The sequence below is a fragment of the Acanthopagrus latus genome, chromosome 22 (genome assembly GCF_904848185.1).
Source record: "Acanthopagrus latus isolate v.2019 chromosome 22, fAcaLat1.1, whole genome shotgun sequence".
Classification (NCBI taxonomy): Eukaryota; Metazoa; Chordata; class Actinopteri; order Spariformes; family Sparidae; genus Acanthopagrus; species Acanthopagrus latus.
The window spans coordinates 7744119-7760778 of NC_051060.1; the positions used below are offsets into that span (position 1 = coordinate 7744119).

A 16660-nucleotide genomic window follows, 5' to 3' on the forward strand; every position below is an offset into this window, starting at 1 on the left:
GGAGCTTTTCATTACATTAGTGCAATGGACACTGACTTTTATGATGGGATTAGCCACGAAGGGCCAACGTCAGCCTTTTGAATTGGTCTAACCTTGGAGTCCATGAAGAGACGAGTGTGTGGTCTGTGTGTGCGTACTCACAGCCAGCAGGCGGTTCTTGTCGAGCTCGGCGTTGGTGAGAGCGTTCTCCAGGGTCAGTCTGTGCTTCTTGGCGACTTCCTCCAGAGCTCGGGCCTGGCTCTCCTTCATCTGGCTGGCCTCCTCTTCGGATCGAGCTCGCATGTTGCTCATATCTTTCTCGTGGGACGCCTTCTCCTCACGCAGGGTCTGATGGGAAAAACAAGATAGATGTGCAAGCGCACACATTTTAAGAAAGTGCACAAAGGTGAGCGTAGTGATAGACGACACAAACACACACAGAGCTCGGGCTAACATTCACACCATATGTTGTCTCATTCAGCCATATTGCCAGTGTTTACTAAGTGACGGCCAAAGAATCAATCTTGCATTCCGTTTCTGAAATTTCCTGAGCAGCTCTCTCTCTATTTTCATCTTTCTCACCTCTTCTCAGTCTTAGTTGTTATTCAGAGAGCACCAAAACCCAACAAGCTGAAAACAGAAGGTATTGCAGCAGACTCCATGTGGGCTTATCAATAATGAGGTTGATGATTATGAATCTATTAAAGCCTGTGATCGGTCTGCATCATAACCCTAGCATCAGTGTGATTCTAGATGGAGACATGCTGCTGTTTGTCAGATGTTATCCTCATTATCAGTAGTGACAGAGGCTGTAAGCTGACCTTTCACTGAACCGCAGCCCTTGAATAAGTCTTGCCACGCCTGTCAAGCTGATAACAGCGGCACTTCTCCAAAGAATCAACATGACACATCTTCAACACGTCCACAACACTAAGGTTTGACTTTTGTTTTGCTGTTTGGAGCCCATTTCAAAAGTTTTCTTTCACTTTTGTAAGATGCGATGATGACTGACAAATGTGTTTGGTAAATGTTATGCTATCTCAGGTAGCTTTTCTGGCAGCAGTTGTTGAAGCTCTAACTTTCTGGACTGGAGTAGCTAAGATTAGCTTTAACTCCAAAACAGTGGCCTAGCATCTCGACATCCACAGAGTGAATGTGTTGGTGTTGGACGGCGCTTTTTAGAATGTAATATATGGTTCAACAAAAGAATGTAATTAGCTGGCAGCACGCTAATCCTTGGAATGAATGCAATGTCACTGTCGGTGGAAAGCGAGTAAGCCATGCAACGCTAATGTCGGCAGCTTCTGTTACCAATAAAGCGAATGATGAGAAGAGGGATGAAGTACTTCTGTAGGCTAACCCAGGAGTTAGCAACGCCCTGGTTCCCTCCACAATAGATTTTTTGACTACTGCAGAAAGTAAGCTCTGTGGGAAACACAAATCAATGACACTTAAACATTTTGTTCAGCAAGGAAAGCTTCTCAGACGAACACCACTTCTATAATTAATAATTTTTGAAAATGCTAATATCATCGTCTAAGCTAAAGTCCGCCTGTAAAGACGAGTGAGTAAATGAGTCTCTGTGTTTGCTGTGATGATGTTTAGTGTGCAGTACAAACCTTGGCTCACTTAGCCAAGTGTAAGCGACCTCCTTTTTTTAAACACTTAAACCTTGATAATTCACATGAGGGCATCAGACATCTTACCGAAAACCCAGTCATAAAAAACTTTGACTTTGAGAAAAGGGAACTGGAAGTGCAAGAATGCATCCCTATTTCTGGAATTTAGGACTCATTCCTGCAACAGTCGATTCCAGTCTGAAATATCAAAGCTTGACAGGTCTGCTGAACCCTCATAGTTGTATGATTATGATTTATCCATGATTGGTTTGTGGATCAGTGTGAGAAGTGGCAGTTGAATTAGAGGACAGCTGTCTCGTAGATTTTAAACTGAAGGGATAACAGAGGAAAGTGGTAAAATATGTTAATGGATAACAGCCAAAAGATGTGGCTTAGAGGGCACGGAGGAGACGGAGCGGTCCTGCAGATTTAACTTTTTACTGAGCTCCGTATATTGTGTAACAGGCAGACGGGCAGGAACAGACGCCCTCTGTACTGAGCGACAGTGCACTGGGTTTGTCATTGGAAGTCTGGTACAGTATGAATCAGTGCTGAGGGTCAGAATGGTGATTTTCCCGGGAAATGGGATTCTTTTTTTTTTTTTTTTTATCTGTAGCACATTTGCTTTGGGTTTTAATCAGGGGGCCAGCTGTTTCTTCATTGCATGGGTTTGACAACATTTTAATGAGCCAAACTTGCCAGAAAAGCCACATGGGAGCAGCAATATCCATTACTTGGGCTGGAATTAGACACAGTCAAGTGAATGTTCTTTGTGTGAAACCTTTCCTGTTAAATCATATACCAAGATTATCTGACTTCTAATGAGATTAGATTCAGAATCAGTTAGATTTCAGCAAATGTTTTATTTTTTGCTCCACAATTTCTCTGTTTAACATTTCTGGTATCCTGCTGACAAAAACACTGTATTGTTTGTGCTTAAAAGTGCAACTTTGCCTTGTAGATGTAAAAAGTTTTTGGGCCCCGATCCTGTGCAAAGTCCTTTCTAACCCAATACATACAGTATATTTACTCAAATGTTATTGTAGTATGTCAAACACATATTCAATCAACATGGGTAGCCTTCTCAATTTGGCACTCTTTATTTTTCACAAACCACTTGATCCAAATATTGAAAGCCCTGGTTCAAACTATGAAGCTGATCAACTCTAAAGATACAATTTGTAAGAATAGTTTTTTTGAGTTTTACTTCCAACCTGTCAAATACTGAAGCTCTGGGAGCCGACCAACCCAACCTACAATCAAAGTGTATCATTAATTATTAATTATATCATTACTATTATTATCATCAATTATGTAATATGAAAGAAAGTTTAACTTAAAGAAAGTGACTCCTGTGGCACAGTGTTATACCTCTTACTTGGCAGCAAAAACAATCCTTGGCTGAGTAAACCAGCTAATGGGGAACATTTCAACCAAGCGTCGGCCATGTTTTATTTCATCCAGTTGTCTAGTGAGACTGAACCTGCACCGACATTATCTCAACGTGTGAAAGTTACAATCAGCGGCGGCTAAAAACTTGAAGCTCTTGAAGATCTCAGCTTATCCAAATTTGTCAACCTGGAAGTTAATCACCTGTGCAACCAAACACTTTTCCACTTTCACACAGGCTGATTTTCATTCTCATATGAAGTGAAATGCTGTGCTGCGGAGCCCGCCTGAGGTGGACAAAATGCATTAAATAAAAGGATCAAAATTTTAATCAGCCAATAGCAATCCATTAAAATATACTTGTATCACTAATATCGGAGTAAATCTCTGGCACGGTATGCTGTTAAACCATTCTTTTCTCAATTTCTAAACTCAAACAGATGCTGGAAATCTTTACAGCTGCATCTCGAAATGGAACATTAACAATCCAATCACTGAGACATCAACACCTACAGCTGCTTGAATTATAAAGACGCAGGGTTGCATCATTGCCAACACACTGTTGTAAATCTTATCTCTTTAGCCTTTAACAGTCATTTTAGAATTAGCTGGAATCTGCCAGATTATGAGATATATTAGACATTGGCAAGGACATGAAAAAAACTTAAATTTCCCACCAGGGATGCAATCATATTAGTTTGCGCTAATTACTCCAAACCAAGGGCTGTTTTGGAAATGGACCAAGAAACGTCCATCAAACGGGTCAAACTGAGCGAGACTGCTGCGTTATCGTATGGACAAACAAACCCGAGGGAGAAAAAACATCTCTGTGGTGTGACATGAACGACGGGGCATGAAAACATCCCCGGAGGTTAATTTCTCCTTTTGCTGAGAATGGAGGACAAGAGGGAGAGAATGAGGGAAAGATGGTGGTTGTCAGAGAGACGAGAAGACCAAGCCTCCCTTTTATGTAATGCCTTTTGCACTGTTTCTCCTATCAATCCTGGAAATATATGTCAATTTATTCCAAAACGCCCAGTCCAGTCCAGCCCAAATTTAATTAGAAGCTGTTGTTGAACTGTTTGGAGTGCAGGCATGGATTTGTTGCTTTTTTCAAAGGTTACAGTCTGATCATTTTTAGCAGACAGGCAGAAGCTATACAAGTGCCTGAACACACTAAATAATCAATGTTCTTACCTAAATTCTTTGAAAAAAAAACAAACAAAAAAAAAGCCTGCAGATGACCAGTAACTGCTCCTGTTAGCTCGTAAACACAATGTGTTCACATCATATGGTCTCACATAGCCCATAGAAGCTCCCAACTGGTCAAATGAGGTGTCAGTTAATAATAAAATAATAATGAAAGAGTTTGGCAGCCATCTTAGGTAACTCTGATTTGCACTTACTTCTTTTGCTGAGAGAAGACAAGAGGGAATAAAAGGCGCTAAACAAAACAAAACATTAATGAGGAAAATATAGTGGTAATAAGGCAGAAGAGAAAAGAAAGCCGAGCCTCCCATTAATGTAATGACTTTTCGACAACTTTTTTTTAATTAAGCCAGACAACTAACATCATCTGAACTGTTTTCTCTCTCTCCCAGTTTGCAAATGTTGCTTATTTAAAGCGCAATTGATCCGAAAATCACTAATGCAAAGCGCCTGGAAAACCCCATCCTGCAACGAATATCACCAGATTTGTTTTTGTAAATTGGGCGATTACTGGTCACAAAACCAACCACAGCACGTTCATTAACGATCACAGATTACTGCGATCAATCCATTTCAAGCACAAATCAGCTGAGCGCTGAGGGGAAGGTGCTGCTGCTGATAGTTTATTTGGTGCTCGATCCTCCATTATCCCGAAGAGGACATTCATATTCACAGCAGCCTCGCTCAGTGGGAGAACTCTCCCAGCTCCCAGAGGATTACACTGCACAAATGTCAGCGATAAAAGGATGGGAAAACACACATGAAGCAGCTACACTTGACATTTACCGTCGGCTGCGGTTGGTCTGCTGACTACACGGTTCCTTAAATCATCTGACCTTTAAGCTTCTTGGTTTTTAAAGAGAGGAGCAGCTAGCTTTATTTTTCGCAGAATGCAGTGATCGACAGGTTTGACCCTTTCAACGGTCTGGCAATTAAACGTTGCTCATAAGGTGTTTAAAACTTTGCTGCATGCAAACGATTCATTTTCTTCCTAATCTGTGGAAACTATTCTGCAACGGAATTGCTGGCTGAGATTCAGAAAAGTACAGAAAGACAGCAGGAGTCTGTGCATTCTGTACAGCTAGATGCATATTGTGTTCTCTATTAAGGAATTCCTGGGAATATATCAATAATTCAAGTCAAATAGTCCTGTAACATTTACAAAGACTGGCCTTGGGGACAACATAAACTTCCCAAGAGTACACAGGGGGATTACTGTCTCTATAAAGTCACAGGAAATGTCAGTGTTACAAAACTAAAGAAATAAAAAAAATACAATTGAAGGAAACAGTTCTTCTCTCACTTTGGGGCAAATACATATTAGAATTGCTTCATAGCCCCACAAATAAACTGACTTTCACTTCTGGGCTTTTCTCTCCAAATGGCTGGATTTTGGGGATTACTGAGGACATTCGGCTGATGACATGGAAGGAGTGGAGCTCAAGGGAGACAAACTTCCTACATCTTTTCAGACTAAAAATCTAAGAATCAAAACATGAAAGGCTAGAGGTGTTTCCTGGATTCAGATTGAATATGTGCTCTTTGGATAGGGACAGATGCCCACTGGTCATATGGCTATTGATTGTTCACATTCTACTCGCCACTCAGCAGATTACCGTTGTAACCATTTTTAGCTGTTGAGCTGCCACTTGCATATTTTACCAGCATTTGGCTACTGGCTGTCATGCTTTTGGTTTCTGAAATCCTCCTGTGTCTTGTTGTCACTTTCTACCTCCTGCTCGCCTGTGTTCCCAGTGTTCTGTTTCCCTCCTGTGTTCCTGTGCTCCTCCCCAGGCTGATCCCTCCCCCACGCCTGTCTCACATCAGTCTTGTTAGCACTGCCCTGTTCCCAGTGTCTCTGCACCTGCACCCTGTCCCCTCGTTAGTTTAGTTTGTATTTAATCCTCTGTTGTTTCCTCACTCTTTGTTGGTCTTGTCTGTTTTGGTCCACTCGTCCCCTGTGGTCCTGTGCCTGTCCCCCTGTCTTTGTGTGTCCTCTGTGTGCCTGATATGTTCCTCGTGTTGAATTTTTTTGGAACATCAGCTCATTAAAGCTCGTTTTCATCTTCCTGCTCTGTGTACGTCTTGCTTTTGGGTCCCCTTCCTATAAATTGTCACGGCGGCTGGTGCTAATTTTGTACCCTGTATAGAGATACATCTCATGTACACTCTCAGGCACTCACTTTTTAAACAATTAAAATGCCTTCAGACCCTAAAAACAAGTCCTTGAAGCCTTCATCAAGTTTGTCTGACTGTGAGATTTTGATGTTCAAAATGCATGGAGTGGAGACTAAAAGGCATGGAGGCATGGACATTCATTGTGAGCAGGTGGACCAGTGTTCTAAAATCCTTTAATGTGTTTGGCTTTGAGTTTTCTTGGTGGTTTAAATGGCCATTTTTTATATGCAAGGTCCTCTTCAACATATGAGCACAGAATTTATAACTGACTGCATATGAAGGATGAAAATTCTGAACGGCCCATCGGTTATTCATAACAGTGTCATTCTGGTCCGAAGTGAATACAAATCATACCACTGGCACACACACACACACACACACACACACACGGACGAACACACACCTTCTCCAGAGACTGAAGCTGTTGTTTCTGTCTTTCGTCCAGAGCCTGACACTGGCTCTGCAGAGCCTCCCTCTCTTCCTCCATCCTCAGCACTTTGTCCTTCAGTCGGTTCCGCTCGTTGTCCAGGTCCCTGATGGCTGCTTCCTGGGTCATCTGGGTGGCCTGCAGGCTGCTTATCTGACCTATGACGGGGGACAGCGTGGGCATACAGACGTGAGAGGAGTGCAGATAGCAGAGAGTGATGTCATCCGCATTTGTCATTCTTGAAAGCCTCTTGTCGATGCAACGAACAAAAGTAAACCGGTGTCAGCAACTTCGTCCTGCATTTTCAGTCAGTTCTGTCATCTACCTAATTTTGTTGTGAGACACAATCACTAGTTTAAATCAGTCGACTTATCAGTTGTGACGTATCCATTCTGAGTGAGTCATTTCCAGCACTGGGGAGTAGTGAACGACTAATTAAATGAGCAGTTTAACTACATTTTGCTGGAGCTAAATACAGTGAGTATTAAGGACATTCAGATTTGCATCGTGACTCAAGTAGGAGGAGTAGTTAACAACTGAAACTACAAACCTTGTTGGACCATAAATGCAAAGAAATAATTTTTCTAAAATTGAATTCAAAAGTAACAAAAACATTTAGGTAAAGAAATATATAATTGAAAATGGTCGACAGAATGAATAAATGACAGTTCTGACATCTTGGTGTCTGCTGTATGTATTGTGCTGCAGAGATATCTACTGAAGTTAACATGTATCCAGCAAGGTTAGTGATCAATAACTGTGGTGCTAACTGACTGCTAGCTGCATGGCTATTTGACCTAACTAGCTAATGGCAGCTACAGTAGCTAGCAGCATTTATAAGTCGCTCTTGTGATATGCTGTCCTGTTTGATTATGAATTGGACAGGCGGCCAGTTATGCATCTTGAACCATTGCTTGTCTGCTGCTCTAAGCTGACACTCCCTGCAAATTCATTTTTTGGTTTATGTATGCGCTCCAAAAATTGACGCTTTTTGCAGTCACTATTTTTTTCCAGCAATTGTTTTGTTCAATGTTTTGTATGAAATTTTGTTGACATTTCAAATAATTACAGCACATTTGTCAATTTGATCATTTAAAAAAGTAGTTGAATAGTATTCTTTTATCAATTATTGTGCTCATCAAGTTAAAAACTGAGGATGTCTGATGGGTAGGAGTGCCTAGGTTGGACCTATTTATTTGTAAGAGAAAACAGTCATGGAATAAATTGTGCAATGCAGGATAATTACCAAAGTTAGGGGTGAACTCACTTTCAGTTTTTCTCCAAATAAAAGTGTTTATATTGTATAATGAATGAGCAGTTTGGTTTGTTTACCACCAACACTTCCAAACAACCAACCGAGCACAGCAACCAAAAACAACCTTACAGTTTAAATAAATGAGGAGGTGAATGTGACTGTCATAGCTGGATCTTACTTGTTTCCCTCGCATGTGAGCAGCTCCAGTGGAACATGATAAAACATTCTCATCGGATGTGAGGAGCTCATAGGAGCTAATGGGCCGAGCGTAACTCAGCACAGACTCGCTGCCATTTCTCACACGTTTCAAAGTCATGTTCATGCGATGCTGCTTCACGAAGCTTGTAAAGTACTGGCTGAGAGACATCACGGGAGATGACATCAGATTCTAACGTGTGATGGTGTACCTGACAGGAGTGCACACAAACGCACACCTGAAACCAGGCATAACTGATGTGAGAAGAGAAGAGAAGAGAAGAGAAGAGAAGAGAAGAGAAGAGAAGAGAAGAGAAGAGAAGAGAAGAGAAGAGGTCTTACTGGCTTTGAGCAGTATTTCAGTTGCTTGCTGCTGAACTCGGTCTCTGGCCGCCTCGAGTTCACACTCAGCTTCCTTCTGACGGATCTCCACAATCTCTGAGTTCTGGGTCACCTCCTCCAGCTGCTTGGTTAAGTCCTGGAGTGGAATCAAATCAACACAGAAAACTCTGTTAGCAGCCATACCTGACTTCCATGAGAAACATTACCTGGAAGGGAACAAATCAAGCCCTCGGCTTTTTGGAAGCTATTTTGTGAGTTTTGGCTCAGTGCTGAGCTGTCCGGCTCTGTTTTGTTCTCTCACAGCATTATTTTGGGCTTCAGCTGGCGATTGATTTTTTTTTTTTTTTAGAAAAGGCTGAAAACATTACCTGGTCAGCACCAAATAAAAGAGCAAACACCGTTACTGATTAGCTAGTGAACAAAGCCAGATATTTCTCTCAAGAGGTGGTTTAAAACTGAACAACGACGAATGTGAATATTGGACTTGTATTCATGTGTCTACATCAACTTATTTACTGTACAGAAAAATCAAGAAAGGGTCTCTGAAAAAGAAATAAACCCAACATCTTCAACACTGTCGGAGTTTCCTAGTAAATTGGTCTTCTTCATGCACACCAGGGTATGTGTCTGGAAGTGCAGCTGACAGTCCTGTTTTGGATTTAGATTATCAAAACTGAAACCTTAGTACAATCAATGTTCAATTTAGAATTGAAATCGTGATGTCTTCAGCAAATATCTGTCTGCTAACTTCAGGTTTAAGTGGGAAAAGATATTTACTCAATAGTTGCACGTGTTAATTTGTGGTTATGACGCTTTTTGCAAGCTACTGTATTCATTAGAGCTCGAAGGGATACTCCATTTTTTCAGGCCGGTGCCTATACTGCTATAGGGAGTGAAAAAAATCGATAATGATTTATTGGCTTATAGGCACACAAACAACAAAGATATGCAACGCAGGAAGGATATTTTACAGTTTAACACATATCACTGCACTAAAACAGCAAACTTCCCTGGGAATTAAGCAATTACAAATAACCCCAAACATCTTTTTCTGACTTATGATCTCATAAAAGTAAGGACTCATTTTGGAACATGTCAACCAGCAAAGCACACTGATATGAATGATGATTATCAACTAACTGATGGTGGTCAGCTCTAGTATTTATATTCTTGGTTTTACTTGTACTTACTTTTACTTGTGGTACCTGTTATCGGTTATGCAGCTGCTGCAAGTTCATAGTTTCGTATTCTGTCATGAGATTTCCCATCTGACCGTCAGACATCTAATACGGTAAATGCATTCTGATCGATCATTCTTATGACGGAAAAAAAAAAAGCATTATGTGGATCAGTACATCCATATTTGAAGCAACTTTGAGACTTTGACAGGATGATGGATGGAGATAGAATGAAAATGCAGTTCAATTCTTGGTTCGGAGCAGAAAACTGTTGCATTCAACATCCTGCTGCTCCTGAATGATACATTTAACCCGAGTTACACAAAACAAAAATCAGCTGGTTTATGTTAATGTTACAATTTTGTTGTTGTTGCACACGTTTTTTCGTTGTGTATCTCGGGTCATCCCCGCTAGTTTGTCAAACTTACAGAGCAAAGCATATTGGTGGCATATTACTAATACTGAAGATCAGGAGTGTAAATCCTGACTGCTGCTCAATTAATGAGAAGTAGACTTCAGGGAGGGATTTGACGTGCACACACAAACACACACACACACACACACACGGTCACACAGTACAGTAGATGTGTGATTTAGCACTCGGTAAGAACTCATGAGAGGCAATTTCACATCTTTCAATCCCATCAAGCAGGCTGCCTCAAACTTAATTACCACAGCTACGGCTAAGACAAAGAAACCTCAGTCTGATAATAACCACAGAGGAGTCACACACAAATTAGATGTGATGTGTGTGCGTGTGTGTGTGTGTATGTTAGACTGTTGGGTGTGTGTCCTGATTCCCCTGATGAGCCCATGGCAGGTAGCTGTTCTATGTGACCGCAAGGTTAAATGAGAGATCTGTAAAGGGAGAGAGAGTGTGTGTGTGTTTGTGTGTGTGCTTCATCCATCTTTTACATCTTTGTCAGGACCAATTCAGGTTTTTCAAGCCTCGAGGGTGACATATTTTTTCATACAAGAGGACATTTTGTCCGTTCCTCTCCTCTTCAAAGGGCAGTTTGAGAATTAAGACTTGTCTTTATTGATTTTAGGGTTTAGGTTAAAACTAGATCAAGGTCACAGTCAGCGTCAGGGTTGCTGCTGTCGTCTTGATGGTGAATGTTGTCATTATGTCAGCGAAGGTTCCTCACAAGTGCAGTGAGTTCTCGTTTGTCTGTCTATGTGGGGGCCAGTTTGAGCCTCAGATCTTAAAGCGGCCTCTAGTCAAATGTATTTTGAATGTATGTTTGAGCTTCAATGTGTGGAAAGATGAAATCCAATCAGCAAAAACAACTAAACCACTGACAGGTAGACTGAAAATCACTGATCATTTCTCAATGTTCTGCTAACAAACCTTGTGTTCTGGCATTTATATAGATGTCTTTTAACACATAACACCCATCTAGACACTGCTGGACCAAGTGCACCCCCTCACGGTTGCGGCATTATCTGACGGCAGTGGACCCCTCGTGGGACAATTCTTCCAGCCACACCACAAAAACACTTCAGGGATAACAAGAGCAACCCAAAATATTGTTGTCTGTTGAGCTTCCACGATCCTGCCGTGTTTCCCTAATAAACTTCATCCACTGATGCGTCTACCTGCTGTCTGACATATTTGGGTCCAACTTCTTTGCTCTCATTGTGAGAGTAGGATTTCAAAAATACGGACAAAAGGAACGAACCTTTACTGATGACAGGCTTGTCTGGATTTAATGTTGGGCACAATATTGTCCCGCTCAGGAAATGTCCATCTCGGGTACAGTGCAGCACCACTCAGCACTGTTAAACTGGTAATGGAATATGTATGTTATTTTACGCTATGTTAAAACCAATTTGGGTTTTAAAGATTTTAGGAGAAGTTGTTATATATATTCAATCATCACGTCTTCAATAAGTCTGGCATTACTATAAGACCAATTGTGCCCACTGAAGACCTAATTCTTTAGAAACGTGTAGAAACAGTGCATTTGTTGGAAAATATTTCAAGTAAAAGATGTGCATGATCTCTCTGTAGGGTTCCACACAAGTACAGTGTTCAACCGATCTACATATATACATAATACAGTACAATAATAATAATAATTGATAGTTTAATTGATTTATCATATCTGAAATGATTTATTTGGGCTAAAAGAAGAATCAAATTGCTGCAGACATTTATTCATTGTCTCTGATTCACCACTATTCATATTTAAACACTAAAAAAAGAGACACACAGATGCTCACACACACTGAGCCTCAGGTCTGTCAATCATCCTTATTGGACCTGGCTGAATCCTGCTCTGCCATTTAAATATAAAAAGGCCTCGAAAACTCGATGATTTATTGTTTTATCTCACTAAAAGCTTCCAACAACCAGTCCAGATACCTGAGAGTGAAGTATTTAGTGACAGCTGCAATTTCACATAGCTTCAATGAAGTATTTCACTTGGGGGGATGATTTGTAATTTTTGGCGTGCACATTCCGACGGACGCTTGTGAAGAGTCAGCCATTAATTACGTCTGCCTCGGTTACTGCAAGCCATCATTTGCTTGCATTTCTGCGGTGATTTGCCTCCTAAATCACGAGCTGAAGGAGGAACGACGGAGAACACTGAAGCAAGAAAGCATCCTGACACCGAGCACAAGCGTTCCATTTGATGCTACTATTTCTACCCATGGTGCAGTAATTATGTCTTCCTGTGACGGGGGAACATTTTGATTTGGTGCAACGTTTTAATTTTCCACTCCGAGAAAGAAATTTAGCGAAGAGTCTAAAAATGTCTCCGTGCTTGAGCAGGATGCAACGGGAAAAAACCAAGCGATCTACAACTTTAGGCAAGAGGAATAATGAGATATGTGTATTGTGATTATCAAACCGAAGATTAAAACATGTGCTGTGAGCTTGTTAAGGTTAATTTAAAATCTATTATCTCTCAACAATGAACTCACAGCAGGAGCAGAACGATTAAGGGATGTGCTCATAGACTGGGGTAGAGATAATTGTGATATTACTTCTGAAACAATATATCAAATGCATCAGCTATGTACTGTACGAAGACTCAAGGAGAGCAGGATCAAACTGCTTCTACTCTCTGATATCTGTTTTTTTCTTAAATCTTGCACTAAAGCTAGAGGAGCTGTCAAGTAGAGTTGGTTTCCAGCTCTCCGCTCTGTCTCTCTCCTGTTGTTTCTTTATCTGGGTTACACTTAATTGCTCTGATAACTACAGTAATGAAATCATTAACTCCAGGCACACCAACTACTGCTGACCTTGATCATATTCTCAGTAATACCGAGAGGGTGAGGGTGCGCGGGGGCTAGGACCCCTCTTCTGTGCAATAGGTGATAATTTCACACAAACTTCTGAGCATTGCCATCACAACAAAATAGACCTACTTTACCAATTCCCCCGGAGCACATGTCAACTTTATTTTCAACGGTGGTGATAATCGTGTGCGTCTGCTCCTCGCAGGGTTCAGGAAGCAGAAGCAGAATATTAAAAAGGAGATGAACACAGCATTTCTATGTTTGCCCTTCACAAAGTGCACAAGAAGGTGGAGTGAGAAGAAAATATTCCACACTTAAATGGCTACTGAAAGAAAAACCAGAACCAGGTACCATCAAGTTTCAAATGTGGGCAACTCTGATTTAGATTCAACATGCAGGCAAGCTGTGGCACACAAGACCGACTTTGAAACAAATAATTTAAGAAAACACAGAAGTCAGCAGCACTGTAGGACTAAAAATTAAGATAAAAAAGTACAGAATACACCTGAACAACAATTGTATCATTTGATCTTCAAGTATATCCCTGAACGTAAGCTCCACCTTTAAGGTCTTAAAGACCTTGTGTAGTTTTCTCACAAACTGAAGTTAATTTTATATTTTGTGTTTCTAACCAAAACTTACTGTGTGTATCTGTGAGGTCAAACATACTGACTGTATCTCCTTCTCCTTTCACCGTATTTTGGTATTTTATGCCTTGTTTATATCAATGTGTTCTTCACGTGTTTCTTTGCATGTTACCACCACCACCTTTTAATCAGAGGAAAAAAGTGAACCTGGTGGGTGTGATGTGTATCTCGTTATCCGAGTGCTTGTACATGTTGACACTAGAAAAACAGCAGGTAAAAATATGCCTTCATGATGCTAATGGTTGTGAAATATTCCCCAGGGAACTTAATTAATCCAGGATTGATGCACTGCAAATACTGGATTAATTAACAGTTTTAGGTAATAAACAGAGATCGTTTTGTGATGAGACACAAGTCACAATACCCGTCAACATGTTAATGTTCTGACCCATGATGACTCAGTATTATTTACTAAGTTACTACATGAGTACTCAGTACTTACGGGGCGGAATACACCCATCTTCGAACTCAACCTTTACTTTGAATCTCAACTACGCACTTGTGATGGTCTCATGATGACAAAATCTGTCCAAAGACAGACAGACAGACATATAGACACCTGGCAAAGTACTCAAAATTGCTTATGTGTCGGTTACTGTTAAAATAGGTGTCTCCAGGACCACTTTTCACCATGATGACACACACAAGCACACACACAGACTCACAAGGTGAAAACATTACTAACAGATGCTGTTGGGACTGGAAAATTCCAGTCTTTTGTCTGTCATTATAATGCATATCATTTTCCCAGAGAAAGGTGATGGATAACTGGTTCCATGTGTTTGACTTTTATGTTTTCAGCTCAAGAAGCTGTCAAAACATAATCAAAGTACCATTTTCTGTTCTCAGCATATGTGGAGATTTTGAACGACAGTGACAAAAACAGGGAGGTAATTAAATGTCTGAATGGTGGTTAACATCAGAAAATAAACTCTGACTCAGACATCTTGTTGAACATCTACTTTCGGTGATTAAATCTGGGAATTATGAACACCTGACGGTCCATGTAAATTGTTACCAATTTTATCTCATTTAATCTCATACATCCATTTTATTCTACACGCCTGTTTCATCGTCTGTTACAGAGGACAAATTTTGTGGGCTGTCCGTAAAAACTACATCAGAAAATGGCCAATCATGCACTTTATTACACCATTTCCCTGACACTGTCCAGTGATAGCAGAATCATGATGGAGATGTGTTTGAATCAGCTGCTCTGGGTTCAGACTCACCTTCACGTTGCTCTCTGAGGCGTTGAGTGACGACTGAAGCTTGTAGGACTTCTCCCGGTTCTCCCGGGCTTCCTCCGACACCCGGGCCAGCTCGGTCCTCAGTTTGCCGAGGGTCTTCTGGAGCGCCGCCTCCTGAGTCTGAAATTCCCGCCGCAGCTCGGCCTCGGTGCGTTTCCATGCCAACAGGTTGTCAGCGGTCAGCTGCTGAGTTCTCTTCATGGCCTCCAGCTCGCGCTCATAAAAGGCCTGAGCCTGCAGACAGACGGACTTGTGTGTCAATCATCCAAACAGACTAATGGAGGATACATACTGACTTTTTATACCAACTCTTCCCTGTTTTTTCTGCTCCATGTTGGATGGTTTGAGGAGCTTTCTCATCAAAATGCAATGCAGTGCAAAGATAATGAAAGCAAGTAAAAGCTGAAGCCAAGATGAATTGGCTGACAGTGTTCACTGTCAGTGAGGACAGCTTTTATTGAAATGAATAGCCTCTAAATGCAGTACTTAAACTGTGCCATTCTGCCTTCGCTCTGCACTTTCAGCAAGGTCAAGATTATACCGCCAACAAATGTAATCTTCATGCTTTTCAACCAGTACTCAGCCAAGAACACTGAGCAAACTGTGTTTCACTTTGTTTCATTATTGTTGTATCAAAAAAAGTAAAGTAAATAACGATGATTATTAATGTTTTACTGACCGTAGATATAATGTGGGTGCTTACATGTTGTTATTCACAGTATTATTCTTGTTAATTCATTGTTTTTTTGTTTTTTTTTTTGTTTAGTTTCCATAAAGAATAGCTTCTGCCATACGCCACTATATATGACAGTACATGACTTTACTCAAATTTCTTATTGAACAACATCTAAAACAGATCTCCAGAAGATTTTCAGTGTTTTTTAGGGTTTAGGATGGATTAAAAAGCAGGAACCTAAAGTGAAGCGTGAGGTTTGAGGAACAGGTTTCAAAGAAGTAACTAATTTCCCCTCAATTCAAAACAACATTTGCACAGAAAGATGCATATTTACATCATCTGATTATGTGCAGGTCAGACTGCACCATCATTTAATCTGACTTTATAACTATACCTCATATCACAGCCTCATATCCTCCATTGTCTCTACAGTACTGTACCTTGCTAAGTTTGGCCTCGTACTCCTCCACCAGCCTCTTCTTGTCCTGTTTCAGCTCCTCCACCCGCTCTGTCAGAGAATCCACCTGCGACACATCAGCACAGCGTGAGAAGGACGGCTCATGTTGAGGAGGTTTAGAGTGATCAAAGAACAGAGAGGCTGTCTTAAGGTATGTTCTGTTCCACAGTGAGCGTAAACAGTACTCCCTACTCCCTGCTCAGTGAATGTCGGTCACGGGGAACTTCTCTCAACAAAATGTCTCCACTCACAGCTCAGAACACCGTGCAACCTCACCAAAGCAGACATCGCTTCCTTTGCATGCTACCCCGGAAAGGTAAATACCTTGAACACCTGTCGCTGTTACTGTGAAAATGTTACACTACTGAAATAAAATATCAAATACATATGTTTGATTGAGCTCTATGTAACAATATACATGTATTAATTACTTTTTTATACTGACAATATTTGAGCTGGTTGTTACATGACATGAAAAATAAGACCTTCCCCGTCTCTCGCTGTTGTCTATACAACACTGAGGATGATATGTGGAAGTAGTTTAATGCTGCTTGTCTGTGGATTTCTCGGTCACAACAGTTGGAAAGACGCGACTTTATCCGCACTCTCC

The 16660-nt window shown here is 40.9% G+C and overlaps 1 protein-coding gene across 2 annotated transcripts in view; it reads right to left on the reverse strand.

Moving 5' to 3' along the window:
* fam184a (family with sequence similarity 184 member A) overlaps positions 1-16660 on the reverse strand; it is a 150195-nt gene that overhangs the window by 67780 nt on the left and 65755 nt on the right. For both annotated transcript variants that reach the window (XM_037086776.1, XM_037086778.1), the window contains exons 5-9: positions 16034-16117; positions 14900-15151; positions 8594-8729; positions 6778-6959; positions 142-327 (exon numbers count right to left, since the gene is read on the reverse strand). In XM_037086776.1, the coding sequence (XP_036942671.1) occupies positions 142-327; positions 6778-6959; positions 8594-8729; positions 14900-15151; positions 16034-16117 (840 nt within the window). The remainder of the gene's footprint in view (positions 1-141; positions 328-6777; positions 6960-8593; positions 8730-14899; positions 15152-16033; positions 16118-16660) is intronic.